The 21,873-nt window shown below is 51.6% G+C and overlaps 7 protein-coding genes across 7 annotated transcripts; 2 read left to right on the forward strand and 5 right to left on the reverse strand.

Moving 5' to 3' along the window:
- Positions 1-518: 518 nt before the first annotated feature.
- On the reverse strand, positions 519-3,034 carry CCOS01_10342 (DNA repair protein Rad26; the record flags this gene model as incomplete). Its single annotated transcript, XM_060458498.1, has 2 exons — positions 519-1,808; positions 1,865-3,034. The coding sequence occupies 2 exons, from the start codon at positions 3,032-3,034 to the stop codon at positions 519-521; spliced, it is 2,460 nt and encodes an 819-aa protein (XP_060311663.1).
- Positions 3,035-5,079: 2,045 nt separating this feature from the next.
- CCOS01_10343 (cytidylyltransferase) lies at positions 5,080-6,781 on the forward strand (the record flags this gene model as incomplete). The annotated part of the gene is made up of 5 exons (XM_060458499.1): positions 5,080-5,223; positions 5,362-5,743; positions 5,816-6,162; positions 6,220-6,684; positions 6,740-6,781. The coding sequence occupies 5 exons, from the start codon at positions 5,080-5,082 to the stop codon at positions 6,779-6,781; spliced, it is 1,380 nt and encodes a 459-aa protein (XP_060311664.1).
- An 899-nt stretch (positions 6,782-7,680) lies between these two features.
- CCOS01_10344 (class II Aldolase and Adducin domain-containing protein) lies at positions 7,681-8,601 on the forward strand (the record flags this gene model as incomplete). Its single annotated transcript, XM_060458500.1, has 1 exon — positions 7,681-8,601. One exon carries the CDS (start codon positions 7,681-7,683, stop codon positions 8,599-8,601), a length of 921 nt encoding a protein of 306 aa, XP_060311665.1.
- A 380-nt stretch (positions 8,602-8,981) lies between these two features.
- On the reverse strand, positions 8,982-13,773 carry CCOS01_10345 (ABC-2 type transporter; the record flags this gene model as incomplete). The annotated part of the gene is made up of 2 exons (XM_060458501.1): positions 8,982-10,786; positions 10,842-13,773. The coding sequence occupies 2 exons, from the start codon at positions 13,771-13,773 to the stop codon at positions 8,982-8,984; spliced, it is 4,737 nt and encodes a 1,578-aa protein (XP_060311666.1).
- Positions 13,774-15,356: 1,583 nt separating this feature from the next.
- CCOS01_10346 (NADH:flavin oxidoreductase/NADH oxidase) lies at positions 15,357-16,538 on the reverse strand (the record flags this gene model as incomplete). The annotated part of the gene is made up of 1 exon (XM_060458502.1): positions 15,357-16,538. The coding sequence occupies one exon, from the start codon at positions 16,536-16,538 to the stop codon at positions 15,357-15,359; it is 1,182 nt and encodes a 393-aa protein (XP_060311667.1).
- A 932-nt stretch (positions 16,539-17,470) lies between these two features.
- CCOS01_10347 (IgE-binging protein) lies at positions 17,471-18,271 on the reverse strand (the record flags this gene model as incomplete). Its single annotated transcript, XM_060458503.1, has 2 exons — positions 17,471-17,595; positions 17,677-18,271. The coding sequence occupies 2 exons, from the start codon at positions 18,269-18,271 to the stop codon at positions 17,471-17,473; spliced, it is 720 nt and encodes a 239-aa protein (XP_060311668.1).
- A 494-nt stretch (positions 18,272-18,765) lies between these two features.
- On the reverse strand, positions 18,766-19,542 carry CCOS01_10348 (uncharacterized protein; the record flags this gene model as incomplete). Its single annotated transcript, XM_060458504.1, has 1 exon — positions 18,766-19,542. The coding sequence occupies one exon, from the start codon at positions 19,540-19,542 to the stop codon at positions 18,766-18,768; it is 777 nt and encodes a 258-aa protein (XP_060311669.1).
- Between the last annotated feature and the right edge of the window lie 2,331 nt (positions 19,543-21,873).

Here is a 21,873-nt window from a genome sequence, read left to right on the forward strand (position 1 = left end):
AATAAGGGGATGTGATCTTCTCCATACAGCCGAGCACGGCCCTCCTGGGGGTAATGTGAAGCTTGTGGTCCACGTTTCTCGGCCGAGTTTCCATAATCGAAGAAAGTTTGGAGACGATTCCTAATCAGTCCGATGGTCTCTAAAGGGTCCTGCAAATCAGATCGCGGCGACGTGATGCATGACTCTCCACATTCTCGATCGTGTGTTCGCCGCTTCAGTCTCTAGGAACAGAGTAGAACGGCACTAGTTTGATGTGACAGCGACGGCCGATGTGATGATACATTTGCTGATTGCCTTCGTACTAAACGAACGCGAGTACGATGTTAGGGCGCCCTTGGCATACCTGCATTCGTTGTCGTTGAGAAGTGAGCCCAGGGTCCTGGCATCCGGATACTGCGAGTTCCAAAATGACCGATGCCACTTGGGGTAGGTGAACTACCTTATTAAGGTAAAGTATCTACGGATAACAAGCCGTCTAGAAATGTGATTGCGCCTTTGGACGGAGAGGTACTTGCTGTTCAGACCCCAAACGAAATGGCGATACTATCGCCCTCGTCAGGGGTCACGGCAATCTCCAATAACTCATGAGCTCGATCAACAGTATCCGCGTCTATCGCGCTCTCATAGACCAAATCTTCTTCTGCAAAGTTAAGTCGTGACAAGGAAAGGATGTACCGTTGAGAGCCGCCGTGGGACATGGAGAGCTTTGAGAGGATGTTTGCGACGTTGGCCGTCTGCGGATCTGTTACCATGGTATGGAGAAGCAGAATGATCTGAGATACCAACAAGGAGACGCCACTTCGGCCGTCGTCCAAGTCGTTTACACCATCGCGGCGATCGTCCGGGGTAGTACCCACGGCCAAGTTCATGTGTGAAGGGGAGAGACCGCCACTGGAGGTATCCACTACGGGGTCCGAAAGGTCGTACAAAACATCGACAAGCTCGCCCAGAGCTGTGACTAACCGGGGTATGACACTGACGTGGCCCGCGACCTGTCGTGCTCCATACGGGGTACGGGTAAAGGCCATGAGTGTTCGTAAGACTGCGAATCTTACTGCGTGCTTCTGGCTTACAGACGACACTGCTCTAGGTAAGTCGACTAGGTTGAGAGAAACCTTGTCGATGATCATTCTAGCAGCTAGGTCGGCGTCTTTGCCTGGGATGATGGGGCCAAGGGAATCTGGGAGGGTAGAAGTGCACAGCATATCAAGCATGCCAATGATGTCGTCCAGCTGTTGTTTGGGGGTGAGAAGGATGAGAACTAGATCAAGAGTGATCAGCTGCCAAAATTCGGCTTGTCTCGTCTGCGCACCGCCGTCTGCTTCGAGCATTGTCGTAGCGCAAGCTGCGGCAGAGGCGTCCAGCAAAGACAGGATGTACGTAGTATCGACGTGCTGCTGCAGGGTTTCTGTGGCTGCCCCTGCCGACACATCGCCATCCTGGCTCTTGAATCGAGCTTCTGCAACTAAATAAATAGACTGTTGCAGCGTAGGAACCAAGTCACTGACGATCTGCGGGACCACTGATATGGTCTGGAGCTGCAGAGTAAAGGAGAGGAGTGAGGCTAGGTCCCAAATTGGCCGCAAGAAATTCTCTCTCAAACACTGGCTCCACATCTGGATAACAAGACGGGCGAAGTCTACCAGAAGTTGGACCGGATTCAGCGGCGTGCCCATGAGAGGCAAATGCTGGAAAATGAAGGATGCAAAAGACGTGGTCGGATCGGACGGGTATGCGTATCGTGATAATATGTCAAAAGTCGGTGGTTCCCCATGCAAGGAGCCATGGTCTAATATGACTTGGAGAAACTACGACGCTGTTAGCCACAGATCCTTTGATGATACGTGATGTGGAGGAACATTACCTCGAAAGGGAGAGTAGTAGGTGCAGGGCCTGGATACTGGACTGGAATGGCGGTGGTCCCTGTGTCATCAACCATGATTACGTCTTGGGCGTCTGTCTCCAGAGCCATGACGGGACTATCGACTGGTGGCCGTTTCCGTTTGCCTTTGGTGGGCGTCCTCTCCGACAATGGAATAGCAACAGGTCCGGGGTCCCGAGTTTTGCCTCTGTTCTTGGTTGGACTTGGAGCGATGTCCATATCGTCAAATCCGTCCGCAACGCCCCAGGTTTTGGCAGCCTTCTTAGGTGTGGTGGTTCCTGGCGCGGCGGACACGGGCGCATTCTCTCTTCGGCGAGGGCGGGTCGAAGCATCCTTCATGTCCCTTTGGAGGAATTGTAACTCTGTGGTGGCTTGCCTTTCAGCCGCAATGGCGGCTTCCACAGCCCTCTCTTGCCTGGCAGCTTGTTCGGCATTCTGTTTTTTGAGGCGGGCAACCTCGGCTGCGTGATCCTGTTCCGCCTTGGTTGAATTTGTTCGTATGATGGAGGCCTCGCCTCGTGCAGAGTTCAGCTCAGATTCGAGGGCCCTGAGCCGTTGCTGGAGCGCTGCAATGACATCGTTACCAGGTGCCGCGTGCAACTGCGACTGGGATTGCGGGGGATTGAAGCGAGCGGACGAAGGAGGTGCTGGTCGGACAAATTGGCTTGGTGGAGGTCGATACGGAGCTGCAGGGTGGGCAGGCTGGAAACGCTGTGAGGCTACAGAGGCGTTGTAGGTTGGCACGGGGGGAGGGTATCGCGGCCGCGAGGAGAGGGTCGGAGGATTTGCATGGGCTGGTGGAGGATTCCATCTCTGTTGAGGTGGTAGAGGCGGGTGCCTGGCTGCAAGCGGCTGGGGCGGATGCTGGTGTTGCTGTTGCTGTTGCTGTTGTTGGGAGATGGTCTTGTCTACGGAGGGGCGAGTAACGGGAGGTAGAAGTTCGTTGGTGACTTCGGCATCGTCGAGGTCGTCATCTTCGAACTCTAAGTCATCGTAGTTCTCGACTTGGGAAGGGTCATGGTGCGGAGGTAGAGTTTGAGACTGGGAGTCCTGTTTTCTTTGTGCTTGTGTGAATTGAATGGCGTTGTTCTCAAGCTCCTGAAGAGTGGTGTCGTTCAAATCATCAAAGTCGTCATCGTTGAATTCGTCCATGGTCGCTTTGGAACGTCAAATTGCTCATCATCATGGGCCCATTGACGGCCGGACCTTACAGAGAGGTTGAGGTGGAAGGTTATGGAGTTGGGAATAGTGGCAGCCCACCATCAGGCACCGTGGGCGTTTCCTTATCTTATCAGTGTTTGGAGGACTGTGAGACTCAACGCGTTGGAAGACGCGACCTCCAGGTTGAGGGAGGCGCGTGCTCAGCCACACCTGGGCACTTGCAGGAACAGAGTATCTCCGGATCACTAGCCACACAACCACCTCAAATCCAATCATGTGACTGCGGCTGGTGAGCTCGGACGAATGCAGCGTCAAGCAGAAGACGGACGAACTTCGAAGCTCGCGCCTCACCCCCCAAAGCACCTAAACCAAAGCTGTTGGCCAGACTTGGCCAAGTCGTTGGTTGCCACAGGATGGCCTGTGATGACATCAGCTTGCGTCCACCCATTGATAGCTATCTCGGCTTGACCGGAGACGGCATAAGCTATACCGGCGGACTTTGTTGCCCAATCTCAAGCTCCACGTCAGCCACGAGCCTCGAGAAAAGCATTCAAAGATACTGTGTTTATCCGTCCGTAGCATATGGTGTATTGAGAGGAAGTCCCTTGGCTGACCAACTCAACAACTTTGGTGGGTTGGTAAGGTAGGATGATGCTCCTCCTTTCAGCGGAGCCCTGCAAAACATACGCGTAAGGAACTAAAGGAACCTTTCACCCGTTGCGTCTTATGTGCATGGGGCTCCTTGGAGCTTGTGCTTTCGGAGGCGAAAGGTTCTTTCATGCATGGGGCCTTAAACCTATCCGTGCCTGGCTTGAGGTAAAATAAAAGCACGACTGTTCTGTTTCCGAAGAAACTAGCAGATAGATTTATTGGGGAAGAAAGAAATGCAGAGATCAACGGAGATGACTTGCAGTCCGGAGACCGAACCGACAGTGCAAAAAAGTGGTTTGGCCAATGAGGCATCCGGACTATCAGCATTTCAGCATTGGTGGGAGGTGCGGTGTTGCCGACCGGCTGGATTACCTAATCTCCGCTCGGGGGGGGGGGGGGGGAACAATGGGGGCAACCTGGAATGGTGGCAATGAGGGCAGGCAATGCGAGCGGACTCCAATTCCCATCTCCAGGGCTGCTCCCCCCCCCCCCCGGCAAGAATGCGAGCCTGACGTAGCTCTTTTACGCTAATTTACACCGTCATCATTCGCCCAGACCAGCTGCCCTGGCACCGTAGCGTCTGTACGGATAATCTGTAACGTAGGCTGTAGGTAGGTATCTAGATAGAACATCTGGGGAACTAGGAGAACGATTAAGAGGGAAAATAACAACAGAAAATCTTTTGAGAATAGAAATCGTGAAAGTACAGGTAAAAGTGAGACAAATAATAGAATAAAAGTACTTAGGTACCTTAATTGGAGGAAGGAGCAACGCAGCGTAAGGTACCTACCTACCTAACAGCCCGAGTCCCGTGGACGTGGACACAGCCGAAGCAGCCCGCTTCAGGCGTGGGAAGGAGGTGGGTCCACTCGGGGATTCTGCGCCAGCTGTGCCTTCCCGCTTTCCGCCCTTCCCTTCTGCTCTGCTCAGCCTTTGGCCCTTTGCGTTCCCTCCCAGGTCTACGCTACCTTACCTTGCTCCGTACGGGTTCAACAAAAAATCCATCCACGCCGACAACTCCCATCCGCTTCTCCAACACGTCACACACGACCGCCTGCGATTCCGAGCTCAACCCTGCGCATTCACGCCTTGGGACTCGACTAGAATTTGCTCTTCCGACGTGTCTCGACAACTCGACGATAATCCGTTCCATCGCCTGTTCTTGCGATCCAACGGTCTAATTTGCGCCGACCCTCCGCTTCCACTCTTCCCATCGCCGCATCCGAACCACCCGCTTTTGCTTCGCGACGACTAATCACGACCTTTGACCTTTCTCCCACCAACTGGGCTTGACCAACCTCACCTAGTATCGCAGTTATCTACGAGGCCGACTCGTCAAAACCTCTTATCCTTTCGAGTATTGCGGAACCGTAAATAGAGACATGATGGCCCGCACACGGAGGGGCGTCAAGTTCCCTCACAAGGCCAATGGTCACGGCGAGGGGCGCCGCTCCAGCTTCAGCGATGTCAGTGAAGATGGTTCGCCCACCAAGCAAAGGTCTGGCGCAGCCCTGGAAAACATTGTAGAGGTAAGCTCTAGATTTACAGTATGCATCTGCACGGCCTCAGTGCGACTGCCAGCGCGATCATCATCATCATGGCCATGACCATGACCGCGACCCCGTTCACATGGTATGGACATAGCTAACCTTTTGCGCCTGCAACAGCAACCCCAATCACCCGAGGAGGAAAAGCGAGCCGCATACGAGAAGAAGAAGGCCAACTTCCTGACCCGTACCTTCTGGACCTTTGTTATGTTCGCTGGCTTCTTCACTGCTCTCTTCATGGGCCACATCTACATCATCTGCATCATGACTGCTATCCAGATCATCTCCTTCAAGGAGGTTATCGCCATCGCCAGCGTACCCAGCCGCGCCCGCCAGCTACGCTCCTCCAAGAGCCTCAACTGGTACTGGCTGGCAACCACCATGTACTTCCTCTACGGCGAGAGCGTCATCTACTATTTCAAGCACATCGTCTTGGTCGACAAGGTTCTGCTGCCTTTGGCAACCCACCACCGCTTCATTAGCTTCATACTGTACATCTTTGGTACGTCCTTTCTCGAAACACTACAGAATATACCCTTTCTTTCGAGCACGCGCTGACTTTCGACCTCGCTAGGCTTCGTCTTCTTCGTAACCTCTCTCCAGAATGGTCACTACAAGTTTCAATTCACCCAGTTCGCATGGACTCACATGGCTCTGTACCTCATTGTCGTCCAGGCTCACTTCATCATGAACAACGTTTTCGAGGGCATGATCTGGTTTTTCCTCCCAGCTGCCATGGTTATCACCAACGATATCTGGGCCTACCTTTGCGGCATCACCTTTGGCCGCACGCAACTCATCGCTCTCTCCCCCAAGAAGACTGTCGAGGGTTTTGTCGGCGCTTGGGCCTTCACCATCTTGTTTGGCATGCTTCTGACCAACGTCTTGATGCGCTCCGACTTCTTCTTGTGCCCGGTCAACGTGAGTACCCTACGCTACTCCTAGACAAACGCTGTTAATATTCTAACAACAATCCAGGATCTCGGCGCGAACATCTTTACTGGTCTTGAGTGTACCCGGAACCCCGTCTTCATCCCCAAGACGTACAGCCTGCCTCCTCTGTTCTTCCTGCCACCCAACATGCACCAGACCTTCTCCTTCACTGTGGCTCCAATGCAGCTGCACACTTTGGTACTGGCCACCTTTGCCTCTCTCATCGCACCTTTTGGCGGGTTCTTCGCTTCTGGGCTCAAGCGCACTTTCAAGATCAAGGACTTTGGCGACTCCATTCCGGGACACGGCGGCATGACGGATCGCATGGATTGCCAGTTCATCATGGGCTTCTTCACCTACATGTATTACCATTCCTTTATTGCTCTTCACAAGGTCAATCTCGGCAGCGTCATGGAGATGGCCGTCACTGGCTTGACTGTCGAGGAGCAGCTCGAATTGGTGAGAGGCATGGGTCGCTATCTTAGCAACCAAGGTGTTTGGGGAGATGAGGTATGTCCTATTGAATGTTGCTTGATCACGTATCGCGTGTGCTGACTCTCATCAGATTATCCAGTGTCTGGACAAGGCGTTGCAGGCCAAGCGGTAGATGTATGGACGTGGCATATCGACAACTGCTGAATACGAGCAAAATACTGCTATTTAATGACGAACTAATGCGACATCCGGCACATGTGCTAAGCAGAGCAAGGAATAACCTCCCGCTCCATTCTCCAGGAAAGCAAAAGAGACGGGCTCGGAGCCGGACGGTCGAGAGCTGCGCGCGGGTAAATAAAAGCATTTGCGTAACGACGACGACAACGACGGTCGCTGTACAAGAGAGTTTTTTTGGTTTATGACGGGCGGATGGAATTTGCATGGACTAGTTGTAACATACCCTGTCGCGACGTTTTTCTTCCAACATACCACGTCTCACTCTTCAACCTCTGAGCCAAGCTTGACCAGGCGTGAATCCCGAAGCCGCGATGCCATGAATGAGTGACAGCCTGGCCCGAACTCGCAGTGCCCGTGGAGATGCCTCTCTCTTATCGGCGATTGAGCCGCCCGTTGCGGAGGCGGGGCCCCTTCCCAACCCCATTATTCCTTGTCCGGCCATCCGATGTTTGGACCGGGCCGGTCAGGTTTCCCGGTTTCCGGTATCCGGTCCTAACTTTGTGTGAGCGATCCCGGTCATGCCTTATCAAGACCCGCAACCCCGCTCCGGCCAAACACTGGGTAACATCTTCCGATGGACATTTCTGTCTTCCATTCGTAGGTGGCGTATTGCCTATCAATCGGCGGCCATCATTATTGCAGAACTTCCCCAGATCAACTTTATCTGGATTACACCTGAACTCACAAATCCTCATTGAACATAGCTTTCGCTTCTTCCATCTCGAAACGGATACGTTCAGAAACCACGGCCGGAGAGACGCTGTGCTCACTTTTCGCATTGAGACCGTTACCCTTCAGACTCCGTAAACCGGCGCACCGATCACAAGACCCACCATGGCTCCGTCTGCCGTTGTCAGCGATACCGAGTCCATCGAGGCCCGCGCCGCCGCCATCGTCCCCAAGGAGGTATCGCACACCAAGCACGGCCATGAGCTCGCCAACAAGACGCCTTTGCAGGCCATGTCCCACGGCGATGTCGCTCTCGCCGGTATCCCCAAGTTCCCCGACTTCGTCTCCCAGCGCCAATGGCAACTCGAACACATGGCCGCCGCTTTCCGCCACTGGTACCGTGAAGACTACATCGAAGGCATGAGCGGCCACATCTCCGTCAGAGACCCCGAGCACCACGACGCCTTCTGGACGAACCCTCTCGGCAAGCACTTTGGTCTGCTCAAGGCCAGCGACATGATCCTCGTCAACCTCGACGGCGAGGTTATCGGCGGCAACCGCAGCAAGCCCCCCAACACGGCTGGCTTTTTGATTCACGCTGCCGTGCACAAGGCTCGCCCCGACGTTCACGCCGTGTGCCACAACCACAGCATCCACGGCAAGGCCTGGTCGGTCTTTGGACGTAGGCTGGAGATGCTGACCCAGGACTCCTGCAAGTTCCTTGGCGAAGCTCACAGCGTCTACAACAGCTACGGCGGTGTCGTTCTGGGTCCTGAGGAGGGTGAGCTGATCGCGCAGGCATTGGGCCCCAAGGGCAAGGGCTGCATTCTGAGAAACCACGGTCTGCTGACGGTTGGACGTACCGTTGATGAGGCTGCCTTTTTGTACACCTCCATGGAGCGAAGCTGTCGCGTGCAGCTCCTGGCCGAGGCTGCCGGCGCCAACGGGTTGGCAAAGGTCCCCATCACGGACGAGGAGGCACAATTCAACTTTGACGTTGAGAGTGACCCGGAGATTTGCTACTGCGAATTCCAAGTCTACTACGACCTGGAGGATGAGTTGACAAACGGCGCCTTCAAGAACTAAGGCTGCCATATTGACTGCAATCAACACATTGTTCTTCCTTCCCTCTATAGATTCCCTCATCATACACCAGCGTTCCAATTGAATCAATATCAAAACCCTTGTTCACCATTCGGCTGCTTGTGAAAGTTCATGATACAAGGAGCGATGTCGGGAGTTACTCGGCATGGCCCAGCAAAGATGTAAGTCTCATGTTGCGAACTGTACGAAACTCGTTGAGATCGATATTTTCCATCAGAAACGAATCATTTCATTGATACCAGGCGCAACTCTTCAGTGATACAATCTATTAATCTACTACACCTCGCTATCCAGGAGGTCTACTATCCATAACGACCATCTAAATATTGACAAGACATTGGCCATGACCAACTGCCACCCTATTACTTCGTCTTCTTCATCATAAGCTTTTTGAAAGGGTTCTTTCCCTTGAACCTAAGCCAAGTCCCGACATAGACTACGACGTAATTAAAGACGATAAACCCGCAGAAGATGCCAAAGTCACGCCAGATATTGCTGTAGTAGACGCTGAAGCCTGCGCCGAACTCATCACCCGTCGCATACTGGCAGAACTCGCAGATGCCCCCATCTCCAGTCAGAACGTATCCACCAGCCTGCTGGATATAAGGCGCGGTGTAGTCTTCGCAGGACTGGTTGGGAGGAGGCTGATATCTTGCAAACTCGCCAGACTCGCACTGAACAGGTTGATCGTGGATGGCGACTCCGAGGAAGGCTTCCAAAAGGTAGTGGAAAGGGGTGAGCCAGTACATCCAAGCCCTCCAAAACGTAGGAAGTTGAGCAGCTGGTACAACCACACCGCAGAAACTGACGACGAAGAGGAAGAAGATGGGAACCAAGAGAGATGCGAGAAGCTCGTTGGGAGCGAACGCGGCTATGCCCTGGCCAAAGCTCACGTAGTATAGCTCGAAGAGAATGACCAAGAGGAATGCAAAGCCGGAGTTGAAGGCGGGAAGACGCCATCCAAACACACCCCACCACCAACAGTTGAAGTAGATGCCTCCGGCGACAATAGCATAGGGAATCTCGACGAGAACTGCCGCTGTCGTCCAAGCAAACCAACTGTAAATCTTCGCGTTGTTCTCGCGCGACTGGAATATTTGGCGGGACTGCAGAAAGACTGGCTGCAATTGCTGGATGAGCGGCGGACTGATTGTCAGAGTCATGAAGATTGAGAATAGCCGATTCTGGTAGTCGACGGACGCATAACCAATCTTGTAGAAAGTGAAGCAGTTGAAGAGGCCTGTAAGGATGTGCAACATGAACTTTCCGACAATATAGTTGGGCGTGCGCCAGTAGGCAGTGAACGAACGCTTGACTACCGCCACCGTCTGAGTCGTCAATGGCATGGCATATTCGCGGTCGTCCTTGAGGCTCTTTGAGGGCTCCACATCCTTCCTCCTTGCCAGCATCTCATCAACCTCTCTGGATCTCTCGTCCTTGTGCTTGGACTGCGCCCAGACATCACCCCAGTCCTTCCCTTTGTAGTTCGGGTCACCAGCACCGATTGCCTCCAGCATGTACTCGGCTGGATTGCTGCTTGGAGGACACTTGTGCGCGCCGTTTGACTCAAAATATTGAATCAGCTCTTGGCTGTCGCGTCCAAGTGGCCCATGATATGCAACTCGGCCTCCAGCCTTGAGAAGTAAAAGTTCATCGAATTCCTCGAATAACACAGCTGACGGCTGGTGAATTGTGCACAACACGGCCTGACCAGCGTCTGCCAACTTGCGCAAAAACCTGACGATATTGAATGCAGCGCCGGAATCTAAACCAGACGTGGGCTCGTCCAAAAACATGAGGAGCTCAGGCTTCGATGCCAGCTCCACTCCAATGGTGAGCCTCTTTCGCTGTTCCGCATTCAGGCCCTCGCCGACTTTGCCGATCGTTGCTCCGGCGATATCACGCATCTCGAGAAGATCAATGATGGTTTCGCAGTAATCAAATTTCTCCTTCTTGGAGACCTCTCGGGGCTGCCGTAACAGTGCCGAGAACTGGAGAGCTTCTCGAACCGTCGCGGAAGGTTCGTGCACATCCATCTGCTCTGCATAGCCAGTTGCTCTCTGGAAGGACTTGGGTAGTGGTCGAGCGTCAACCAGGAATTCACCAGTGATTTTGCCAAATGTGAGGCGCTGAGCCAGGGCGTTGAGCAAAGTCGTCTTGCCAGCACCTATGAGGCATTAGCAATTGCAAGTGAGCAATCTTTGGACTAGATCAATACTTACCGGAGGCACCCATAAGTGCAGTGAGTTTTCCAGGCCGGACGTATCCTTGGACATCATCCAGGAGCGTGCGCTCTCCCTTCTCGAAAGGTATGATGTACTTGACGTTGCGGAATGTGAAGACCGTCTCATTCCGAGCCACTTGTTTCATGGTGTCCTCGTCGCTCTTCTCTTTTTTTGCAGTGTCGGCTGTCATTGTTTGCGTACTATTGTTGGCTTCGCCAGATTCTTCATCATCCCTCTTGCCACGGCCGCCAGTGGCGATGCTGTCCTCCACCTTCTTGGGGACTTGTCCACGCTTGAAGACGGTGATAGCGCCACCACCAGTGTTCGGCTTCATGTGTTCCATGCCCAAGGCTGTGAGGGCTACAAAAACGAAGAAAAAAGCCCACAGGAAACCGAAGTTTCTCCATAAGTGAGAACGAGAATATGTGAAGGATGCTTCGATGTAACTAGAGCCAGGCACGATTGTCTGGCCAGGCGGGCTTCCAGCAAGCGCACAGCCTTGGTATGCCGGCGAGGCGTTCGGCCCTTGAGGAACGAGGTAAGGCGGTACACATTGGAGCTCTCGGTCGTAAAACTCATTAGACATGAGACACTCGAAGCCATATTGGATCCAGTTTATCCACCGCAGCCATCCAAACCAGGGACGCATCGAAGTTGGAGGGATAAGGTAGCCTGTATAGACGATAACGATCTGGACAGATACTCCGGTGAATCTTGTAGCATCGTCTAAGGTCTTGCACCAAGCTGAAATGGCACGGAAGAAAGCGTAGGTGACCATGGTGACCAACCAGAGAATAAGCGTGGCGATGAAGAACTGTGACGCAGTTCTCGCAAGATTGGACATCCAATAGATGATGATGTTGAAAAGAATAACCTGAATGAATACAAGTGGCACATCCACCACGGTTTGGGCAATGGCGAAAGCTGCTGGGCGGTAGAAAGAGAAGGATTTATGCTTGAGCAGAATGGGCTTAGACTCAAACGCACTCGTCTGTTCCGCCAGTGCGAGCAACGCGTTGAAAAGAAGCAGGAAAAACAAGGTTCCTCCACGGGGGAATGCTCCAGCAGCGGTATTCGGGAGGTTGTAGAACAGACTGCCCACGATGAGACCTTGGAACACCAACCCGCCCCATTTGCCAAAAAGGGACGCTCGATCCCCAGCCATGACCATGAACTGGCGCTTGGTGCAGTAAATGACCTGCTTGTGGAAGGGTATCTCGTAGTTCTTGGTCTCGGTTTTCTTTGATTCGTTCTGGCGGCGGTCTTCAACCTGCTGATGAAGCTGAGACTCAAACTCTTCCACATCCTGGATGTTCCTCCTGTAGGCCTCGCTATTCTTGTATGCCCAATCAAATTCCTCAGGGGTTCTTGGAATTCGGGACTCGTAGCCCTCTCGAATGTGGCGCTCGTGCTCGTCGGTTACCGAAGTTAGGAAGTCTGCAGTCGTCCATCGGTCTGGACAGTTGAAGCCGAGGTCGATGAAGTACTGCTTTGCGGATTCGGAGGGTCCAAAATAAAGACACTTCCCCTTGTCGATGAGAAGTACCTTATCAACAAGGTCATAAAGAGACTCGCCGGCTTGGTAAAGCGACACGGCGGTCGATGTCTCTGCCATGTTTGTCATGGCGCGAATCGATCGGACGTACTCCACGGCTGTACTGGCATCGAGGCCTTTGCTTGAGTTGTCCCAACCTTGAACGGATGCACGAGTAATCATAGCCTCTGCAATGCTCACACGCTTTCTTTCACCGCCCGACACGCCTCTGACATACTCGTTTCCAACCTTCGTGCCCAGGGTATGCTCGATCCAGAAGAGCTTCGTGGCAACTCGCATGAACTCCTCGATGTAATCCTTCCTACTCTCACCATCAAGTCTTGATTCCTTGCCAGGGGTTCTCGTCTCTAGTGCAAAGTTGAGGGTTCTCTTGACAGTCAGGGTTGGGTAGTGGAGATCGTCTTCTGGGTTGTAGATGATTTCTCCGCGAAAACTCTTGCTCATCTCCTCAGCACGGGCGCCTCCATAAGTGACTTCGCCTTCAACGGCCTGGAACCCTGCCCTTTGATTGCAGAAGGCCTTGAGGAAAGTACTACATCCTGAGCCTGGACGTCCAAGAACAAGAAGAAGCTCTCCGGGGCGTACGCAACCGTCAAAGTGACTGATCAGCTCCCGGACCGGAGGCTTTGCGAATGCAGCCTTGGGCCCTCGAGTGAAAAGCATTTTGATCTTGCGGGGAAATCCGAGAAAGATGTCTCCAATCGTGGGCTGTAAACTGGCCCCGAGACCAACGCCTTTGACCGTGAGATCACGGAAAACAACTCCACTGTGCCGCGTTTTCTCCTCCTCGCTCTGTTCTTGTCGAGCTCGACCAAATATCCGAGACATAAGACGTTCGACCTCTTGCTGCTCCTCTTCCTGTTCAGCATCTGACTGGTGCGTGGCATTGGTTCGACGGCGAGACAGTACTCGAAAAAGGTCATCTTCGGTCAAATTGCTTCCTTGCCTGCGCGCCTCTGGTCGTTTGGTATTGCTGACATGGGTCTTGAGGGGCGCAAAGTGAGTGCTGTCCGTCGGCGATAGAGCATTTGCGGAGGGAGAGGATGCCGCCGATTCATTGTCGATGGGGGCATTTTTTTCCGACAAATCTTCTGCTCGCGAAGCTCTGCGGCTACTCGAGACCGCAACACCGTTGCCAGAAAGCGTGACAGTAGAAGAAGACGTGTCGTCGCGGATACGCGATGTCGTGGCAAAGTAACTCGTGGTGTTCCGGGTAATCTGGCTTGATTGTGTGCTTGTGGCATTGTGAGCGTTGTGCTGGCCGTGACTAGACAATGTCATCGGCGTAGGCCGCCCGCTGGTCGGAGCAAGACTAGGCGTCTCTGGGAAGCCGCCTGGGACGTCGGTGTCCCGAGGCGTAGGTTTCTCATCCATTATGGCTTTCAATGTTTTCCCAAAAGCAAATTGGAGTTGATACACCACTATGGTTTCCTGCAACGTGGTGATGGCGATCAAGCAACTGCAGTGCACATCACGGATGCAGAAGGCCCAGCGAAGAGCACGTTGTTGACGGGAACCCGTAAGTAAATAATATTGTCTCAGTGAGTCGATGGATTGTTGCTTTTCGTTGAAACCACATGCCAACAAAACGCCAGTCAACACTAGGCCGGTTCCAGAATATCGACTGCATCTTCAGGGGGTAGACGCGAGCAACAAAATCCGATTCCAACTGTAGTGAACTAACGGCGTCGGTCATCTGTTTCCGCCGACCGTTGATCTAGTTGAGATCTATGACGACGTATAACCAAGTACTCGCAGACCACGTCGGTCGCGTCAGCGCGACACTGGTGTTAGATATCGGCCAAGTGGAGACCACTAGATCTTTTCTTCTCCAAGCAAGGAGCCTCATCTGGTAAGCTTAAGCTATGCTTTCGTCATAGATCCACGAAGCCGCGCGATGGCGCTGACACGCTATGGAAAAAGATGCATCCCAATCGGCGATTAGGCCATTTCTTAACCGAGAAGTCAATCCCACCGGCCAGAATTCCCTTAATACGGACATTTTCGACCCCCGAATTGTGCGAGAGGACACCAGATTGCAATGTCTTGCGCTCATGTTCATTGCTGCTGGAATCATTGAGACAAGTCAATCTTGGCATCTGGACTAAAATTGGCTAGATTGCTCGGGCCCATGAGTAAAAATGCCGGGCGGGTTTGGCCGTGTTTCTTTGTGATCTGATTGGTCCACGGTTGACTCCGCTGCTCAGTGTCCTCGAAATGGGACTTGAGCTTCGTCTTCGCGTTCAGTCTTTTGCCAAGTGAACTCAGGCAATCGCACTTTGGGTGAAATTTGTCATTTAAATAAGCAGCTACGTATCTACTTTTTGGAACGCAGAATCAGTCTGAGAACCATCTTGAGAAGCTTTGGGTCATTTATACAAAGCCTCTTCTTGACTGAGATTGATTTGATAATTTCGCATCAATCTTCCGTTAGTCGTTCACTTCCAGGGATGCCCCGCATTCGCGATAGAAGAAGGCAATTAAAAGGCGATTGGGCTCATTGGCTGCTTGGCATCTAGATCTTCAAACTCATGAGTACCGTACATCAAGCAGGTTGTCAACTAAGTGCTTGACCATATATCTCGAAACCAGTGATGACCATGCCCATGTCTTCTCCTCCAGTCTGCACCTTTCAGCTCGCTATTCATGATTTACGCCTCCAAAGGAATCATGTTTGCAACGAATCAGGTCGATGACTCTGGCGATATACACACCGAGCATACTGGAGCCGTGAAGCTTGAAGTATTGTTTCGAGAGATCCAGACGCAACATACCAGGTTAGGTGTAAATCACAAAGTTGCACGGGGCTAGGAAAAGAGCTTGATATTGGTATCATGATATGGGAATATCATGATTAAAAAACAGAATGTTTCTATTGGCGAAAACGACATGGATATTGCTCTAAATTCTAATGCTTTTCTACCCAGAAAATGCAAATCAAAGTAACGATTCTAGTACTACTTCGAGTTTGAAGCCAAATGCGTCAAAGCCCATTCGCGCTGTGCGTCAATGTACTCCTGGCTAAATGTGTAATCGTTGTACCCAATCTCCGATCCCCTGATGTAGAACGAGAATCGATGGTACTTTGTGAGTGGAACGCCGTGCTTGAAACGCCAGACAAGGTCGGGGTTTGCAATAAAGCTTCTTCCAAATGCAACGATGACATCCCACTTTGCGTAGTGCCCATCAAGTGCCTGGGCAGCGCTTTCGGGACTATAACCACCAGCCACAACAACGGGGGACAAGTTATCCCAGATATCGAGGATAAAGTCGAGTGTCTGTTGAGCAATCTTGGGATCGTGCGTAGTGTTCAAAAGCTTGGCCGGGTCGCCTCGAGCCTCAACAAGCGAGAAATAGGCGAAGGGAACGTTCATCTTCTTCAGTTCCTTGACAATATATGTATACTGTCCGTGGATATCAGACGACTCTGCCCCTTGGAACGATGCATACGGAGAGAGTCGAAGCGCCACTTTTTCAGCGCCGATGACCTCAACCACTGCCTTGATGACTTCAAGAAGAAGCCGAGCCCGGTTTTCAATAGAGCCTCCCCATTTGTCTGTACGCTTGTTGACGGAGTCTGAGAGGAACTGGTCCAGTAGGTAACCGTGGGCTCCATGAATTTCAACACCATCGCCGCCTGCAGCAACAACTCTCTTGGCGGTGTCCGCAAAGTCTTGGATTACTTGCAGAATCTCTTCTTCAGTCATTTCCTCAGGAACAGCTGCGCCAGGCTCCATTGGCACAGCACTAGAGGAACGAAACTTGTAGCCGCGCTGCTTCTGGTAGTCGGGGTCTGCAGCTCGTCCTTGAGCCCAGATTTGCTGAAACCAGACACCTTTCTTCTCGTGAACTGCAGCAATGACCTTTTCCCAAGCAGCAACTTGCTCGTCTGTGACAAAGGCTGGGCCGTGCGGTACTCCAGTTTCTGGCATTGAAGTGCCAGTGGCCTCTGAGATAATCAAAGTGCCCGGAGTTGAGGCTCTGTCACTGTAGTATCGAGGAACAAAAGGTTTCGCCACGTGGTTTGCATCGTTTCGGTATCGGGTCAACGGTGCCAGAGCAATCCGATGCTCAAGCTGTGTATTGCCAAGCTTCAAAGGCTTGAAGAGCTTGCTTTCCGTAATGTTAGGCGATGCCATGTTGAGTTGATGATTTATGATGCTGTGTGGTTGACGATGTTGGTATGTCGACTTGAAGCGGGATATGTTGACGGATAACGAGGAGAATCTATGCAAGTCGCTGTTGAAAAACAAAAAAACCAGTGCGAGTTGTCTCTATTTCACCAAGTCAGTCTGACGTTTCTTTCGTCATTAAATACTATCTGCTATTCTAGTTGTTTCCTTGTTTTTGAGAAGGCCCACACATCAATCGGCGAGTCAGCCGGAGGACTGATTCGTGATGTTGTGGGCAACTCCGCAACTCCGGCTTGGCGCCTTACAAAGCGTGCAGCAGCTCCGTGATTCCGGGACAACCCGATCTCCCGTGCCGCTGATAATGACACATTTAAGTGGTTCTTCCTAATTTGTCATCCCGCTCTTAGTCATCGGAGATAGCCCTTTTCATCGGAGACCAAGAATGGCGTCAGTTCCGCATTTATGGGTAGCAACGTGGCTTTCGTGCACCAAAAGCAGGACGAGTTGGCTTGTTACTTGCTTTCACTCTTCGAATTTCTTCCCAACAGTCCACCGCCTTCTGAGCTTAATATTTTGCTGCCATGACTAAAGAACGTGAGGTCGTTCAACCTAGCAATCAATCTGTAATCACCTCGAAAAAAGACTTGCTCCGGCTGTTGAGGCTGCGCTGCACAGGCTCTGAATGATCATATGAGTTTGTCGGTCACATCTCTTTATGCATGATATTTGAATTTCACGTCCTTTCACGCGTCCGTTGTGAAAGGGTTGACAACATCAACAAGCTACACAGAGGCCTCAGTTAAGAAAGTGCTCGGAAAACGATTCCATCACCAAGAAAATTTATAATCCTGTCAATCTATCCAATCCATTGAATCATACCCATAAGCATATCTTCTCTCTACACCAGGAGTTCTCATATCATCTTGAAATACCATGTTTCAAGCGCTGTCGAAAGCTTCAACGGCAGCTTGAGCAGTGGATGTAGCACTGGCTGGGTTCTGGCCTGTCACTAGGCGACCATCAACTACATGAAAGTCGTCCCAGATACCAGGGGCACGCACATCTGTTTTCAATGTTAGATCCGAAGAACTCACACACCAAGCAATGGTTGGGCCATGGATGGAGGAAAGAGTGAAAAGCTCACATGTCGCCCCGAGTCGAATTGCCGTTTCCTCCACCATCTCAGCACCCCAGCTTCTGAGTTCATCCATAATCCCCATGGAGGATTCGGCTTCCGTAGTAAAGCCGGTGATTCTCTTGTTCTTGATCAAGGGCTCATTGGTGCTATGGTCGATCAGATTGGCGAAAAGTGCTGGTCCGTGGCAGACAGAAGAGACCACCCCTCCATTCGCCCAGACTTGCGCTGCGATTCGCTGAAGAGAAGAGGCCGTGGGATAATCGATGAGGGCGGCATGGCCGGCAGACGCGTAGAAAAGCCCGTATGCGTTACCATCGAGGTCAGCGGCTTTTGTCATGTTGTCGAGCTTCATGCGGAAATCGCTCTTGGCATTATTCCAAATGTCCAAGTCTTCGCCGTTGAGGAAATCTGGCTGTGTCGAAAGCCAGTCAGGGGTATATGTACCAGTCTCGGAAGCGAGATCAACCTCAAAACCAGCTGCCCTTAAAACGCTGTAAGGATGCAGCGCTTCGCTGATGAAGAGGCCGGTGGTCTCCTTCCCCTCGAATAGGGTGCCATGAGCAGAAGTTATGCTGATCAGAGCTCGGCGCGGCAAAGACATAGTGGCTTTTGGAACAAAGTGCCTTGCTAGACGAAGAGTGAAAATAGGGTAGCTTGATTATTGAGATCTGACTGTAAGTATCAAGTTGCGAAAGAAGTCTGATTTGGGATAATTCAAAAAGTAGAGTTGGTGAATCGAACGGACGTATTTATACCAAGTTCGCGCTATTGTCTGTAAAGGATCGAGGCTCGCTTAGTCGTTCGCAAAAGGAGTTCTTTCGATTGGATCGTTGGTTCGCAGTGTAGGAGCAACTCCTAGTGGTTAGGAAAGGACCAGAGTAAGCAGAGGCAGGACATGCTCCGATTGGTGGAATGCATCATGAATGCTTACGATTACTGTTTTGCAATTCTTTGATTCACTATTCACGCGATCAGCTCGAAAACAAACGACACCTCTCACTATTGCTTGCTCGAAGCAATTGCATTAACGATCACGTTGCTGGCTGTTTAGACGTGTGTCAAAGTATTGGAATATACCCAATATTATTATCTCTGTCAAAAGACAGAGGACTCGCCAAATGTGCTAATATCGCCGACACCCAGCATGTCGATATTGGCCCAGAAATCTACGCCAACCGCCATTTCCGTGAAATCGAAGTCCAGAAATTGAGTCAAAAGCTCAGGGGAGGTTGATGTATAGACCGATTCAGAAGCAAAGCCATTAACTACCTCCACTTCCTGGTCGATACCCAGCGTAGATAATGCAGCTGGCTCCTTCTGACCATGGTCCTGGGAAGAAGTCGATATCAAGCCATCGATCTTCGTACACAGCATTCGGACAACAGTTTCAGCATTCTTTGCCAGCTCGAAACTCTGGCCAAATGTACCAAAAACTGACAAGGATGAATCCATGGCACTTCTTGCGGCTACGACTGCAGAATGACGCGGATTGGCCAAGATAAATCCTGCTAATGTGATGGCAGAATTCCATTGCCACTGGAACGCTTCATGCCATCCATCGAGTATAGCCGTGGACGAAAGCGCTTGCTGAGTAATCTTCGATAGCTCTATCGCATGGTTGATACTTTCTATTGCGAGCGTCTCAAGACGACTTCCGGGCGCCGGAACTTTTTTGAATGAAATGAAGGGTCGGTAAAGGTTGACAGACATGTGGTGATATTCCATTTCCAGGAGAAGGCGTTGTCTTTGGAGCCAGAGTGGGGCATACTGCTCAATAACGAGAGCCGAGCCGTCGGTTGAGAGAATGCGGCCATTGTTTACTCGGCTGTTTTTGAGCGCACCAGGCAAGTTTTGCACCCATCTCTCTATCATGACGGTATGAGCTTCTAGACTTTCGGCTACCTTGGCCAAGGATGTGGGATCATCCCATATAGTCTTGTGTTGTCCAAGCCCAACGTCGTGACTGTATAATGTAGTATGAGCATCTCTCATTGTTTTGAATAATTTGAGGTGATGAAGACTAAAGCTCAGCCAGGTAGCGTCCCCTGAAATTGGAGCGAATGTAGATCCTGATAACATGGAAGCGCCAAGCTGATCATCTGGGAAAGGCGGCATGGAAAATGAACCATGTAGTAAGAAGGGGCGTCCCAGCTTCATCCCGACTTTGCTGTCCAAGACATAGACAGCCCACCAAAGTCGACGTCTTACTTGACGTTCTTTCTCAGGTGTATCAAGTGGAGGATCGATATGCAGACCCAGCATATAGGCTATGCGTACAGCTTGACCACAAATGCTATCTGCCATATTATGGAACGACGCACCACAGACATAGACAGCTGAAAGGAGATGGCACTGTAGCGTGGAGATAGAAGGGCTTTCCATTTCCCCGGCTAGTAAAGTCTGTGCTCTTCGGTAGTGCCACCGGCCGGCAGTTGTAGCATCGTTTCCTTCGACGATGTTTCCTTGATGGCTAGACGGCAGACTTGAGGCCATGTACTGCATGCACATGGCAACAACAATATCGACCAGCGCTGAAGGCTTGCGAGTATAGCCAGAGGGCACATCCAGATAGAGGGCTTGATACTCTTTTTTGAACTCGGCCTCGTCAATAATGGCGTACAAAGAGGTGTGGTATGATTGCCAAAATAGATTGACGAAGTACTCTTCTTGAATTGGATTCAGATAGACCCCGGGTTTATTGCCGTTAAAAAGTGGCCTCAGCAAATGAGATGCGTCTTCTGACGTAGTCCTTTCCTGGGCGGGCACGGCGCTACCGCTCGTTGATCGGAGAAGCATGTGGTCTGGCTGAGCATGTTCTACATCGGTACTGAGGAACACGCCAAGGCGATGGATAAAAAAGTAAAGAGAAGAAGGTCCAAACCATGCGACATGAGGTGATCGTGCGGGTCGGAGCAGAGCACCATCCCAAGGCTTATTTCTTGGCGTGACAAAGTGGCCTGCGATGTTACTGGCTGCCGTTGCTTCCACGTTGGCGACTACTTGTTGCGAATGTATAGAAAACAACGTTCCAGGATTGGTATGCGCCCCTCGGTGTCGCTGAAGCTCTCGTTCGAGGTCCAAAACTCTCAGCCTTAGTCGATCTATCTCTTCATGGGCCTGAGAGAGAGTCGAAGTTCGGGTTGCTTCCGTATTGCTGCACTGCTGGCCCCGACCCCTGCAGTTGGCACAAGGAGACGCATCGTCGCATTTGATGCGACGCAAACGACAGGCATCGCACGCTCTGCCGACCTGCCTTCTTTTTGGCCGGATCCCACTCCGTGGCCGGTTCTCCGCAGGTTGTGCGAGAGGGGCAGGATTAGCCATGAGTCAAGAGGCTCTATACGGGCCAGGGTGACCGAAGGTTGCGCTCAGGCGGCGATGAAGTGCATGGGTAGAGTGACCTCTTGAGTAAATGAGGTTTCAACCCTCCTACACGCAGTCACCCGAGGTAGGGCACCGCGGTTTGAGAGAGCGGATTGGATATGAAGTTGTCTACGATTCGAAATGGGCTGTGCTGAGGCCAGGCGGAGGTTGGAATAGTAAGCACGCGACAGGCAACAGCGACGGCACGTGCTAGACGACCCACATGAGACACCAGCTGGATCGCACGCATTGTAGACTGCCCATACGAAGAGCCTCCGAGCGTACGGAGTCCCTACATGGTCTGTTGACCAACACCCATAGCAATAACAAGATGATCTGGTGGCAGTTCGTACAATACAATGCTTGATGGTCTGTCCACCATAGCAAATTTGACCTCTGGCTGCCCGTACGAGTCGTTTGGAGTGATGGTTGAGCTGATGGCCCTTGCGCTCATCGCGAGGTCTTGGTCCCAAGAGCCCCCCCAAACCGTAAGATACCTTACTCTGTAACGGATCAGACATGTTGAAGTCCCACCCCATTAGTTAATACCTGGTCGATTCTCAGTCTTAGATTTACGTCATTTAACCAGAAGCAATTGAAAAGGTAAGTTTTATCAAGTCTAAGCCGGGCGCAACTATGCTTGGCAGGATGTAGAGTAAAGTATGAAGCCCGGGTCGCATACATGCCCAAGATAAAGCTGTGTGACTAGCTCTATCTTATCTCAAAGAGTGAGATGGTTCTTAAACTTTGATACAGGAATATTGTACCAAATTACTCACCTTGAGCAATTGAAGCACAGTTTGTACCCAGAAAGTGTTTTAGGAAAATAATAAGTGCCCT

This window comes from Colletotrichum costaricense (assembly GCF_030867565.1).
Source record: "Colletotrichum costaricense strain IMI 309622 chromosome Unknown Scaffold_10.1, whole genome shotgun sequence".
In the NCBI taxonomy this organism is placed as follows: domain Eukaryota; kingdom Fungi; phylum Ascomycota; class Sordariomycetes; order Glomerellales; family Glomerellaceae; genus Colletotrichum; species Colletotrichum costaricense.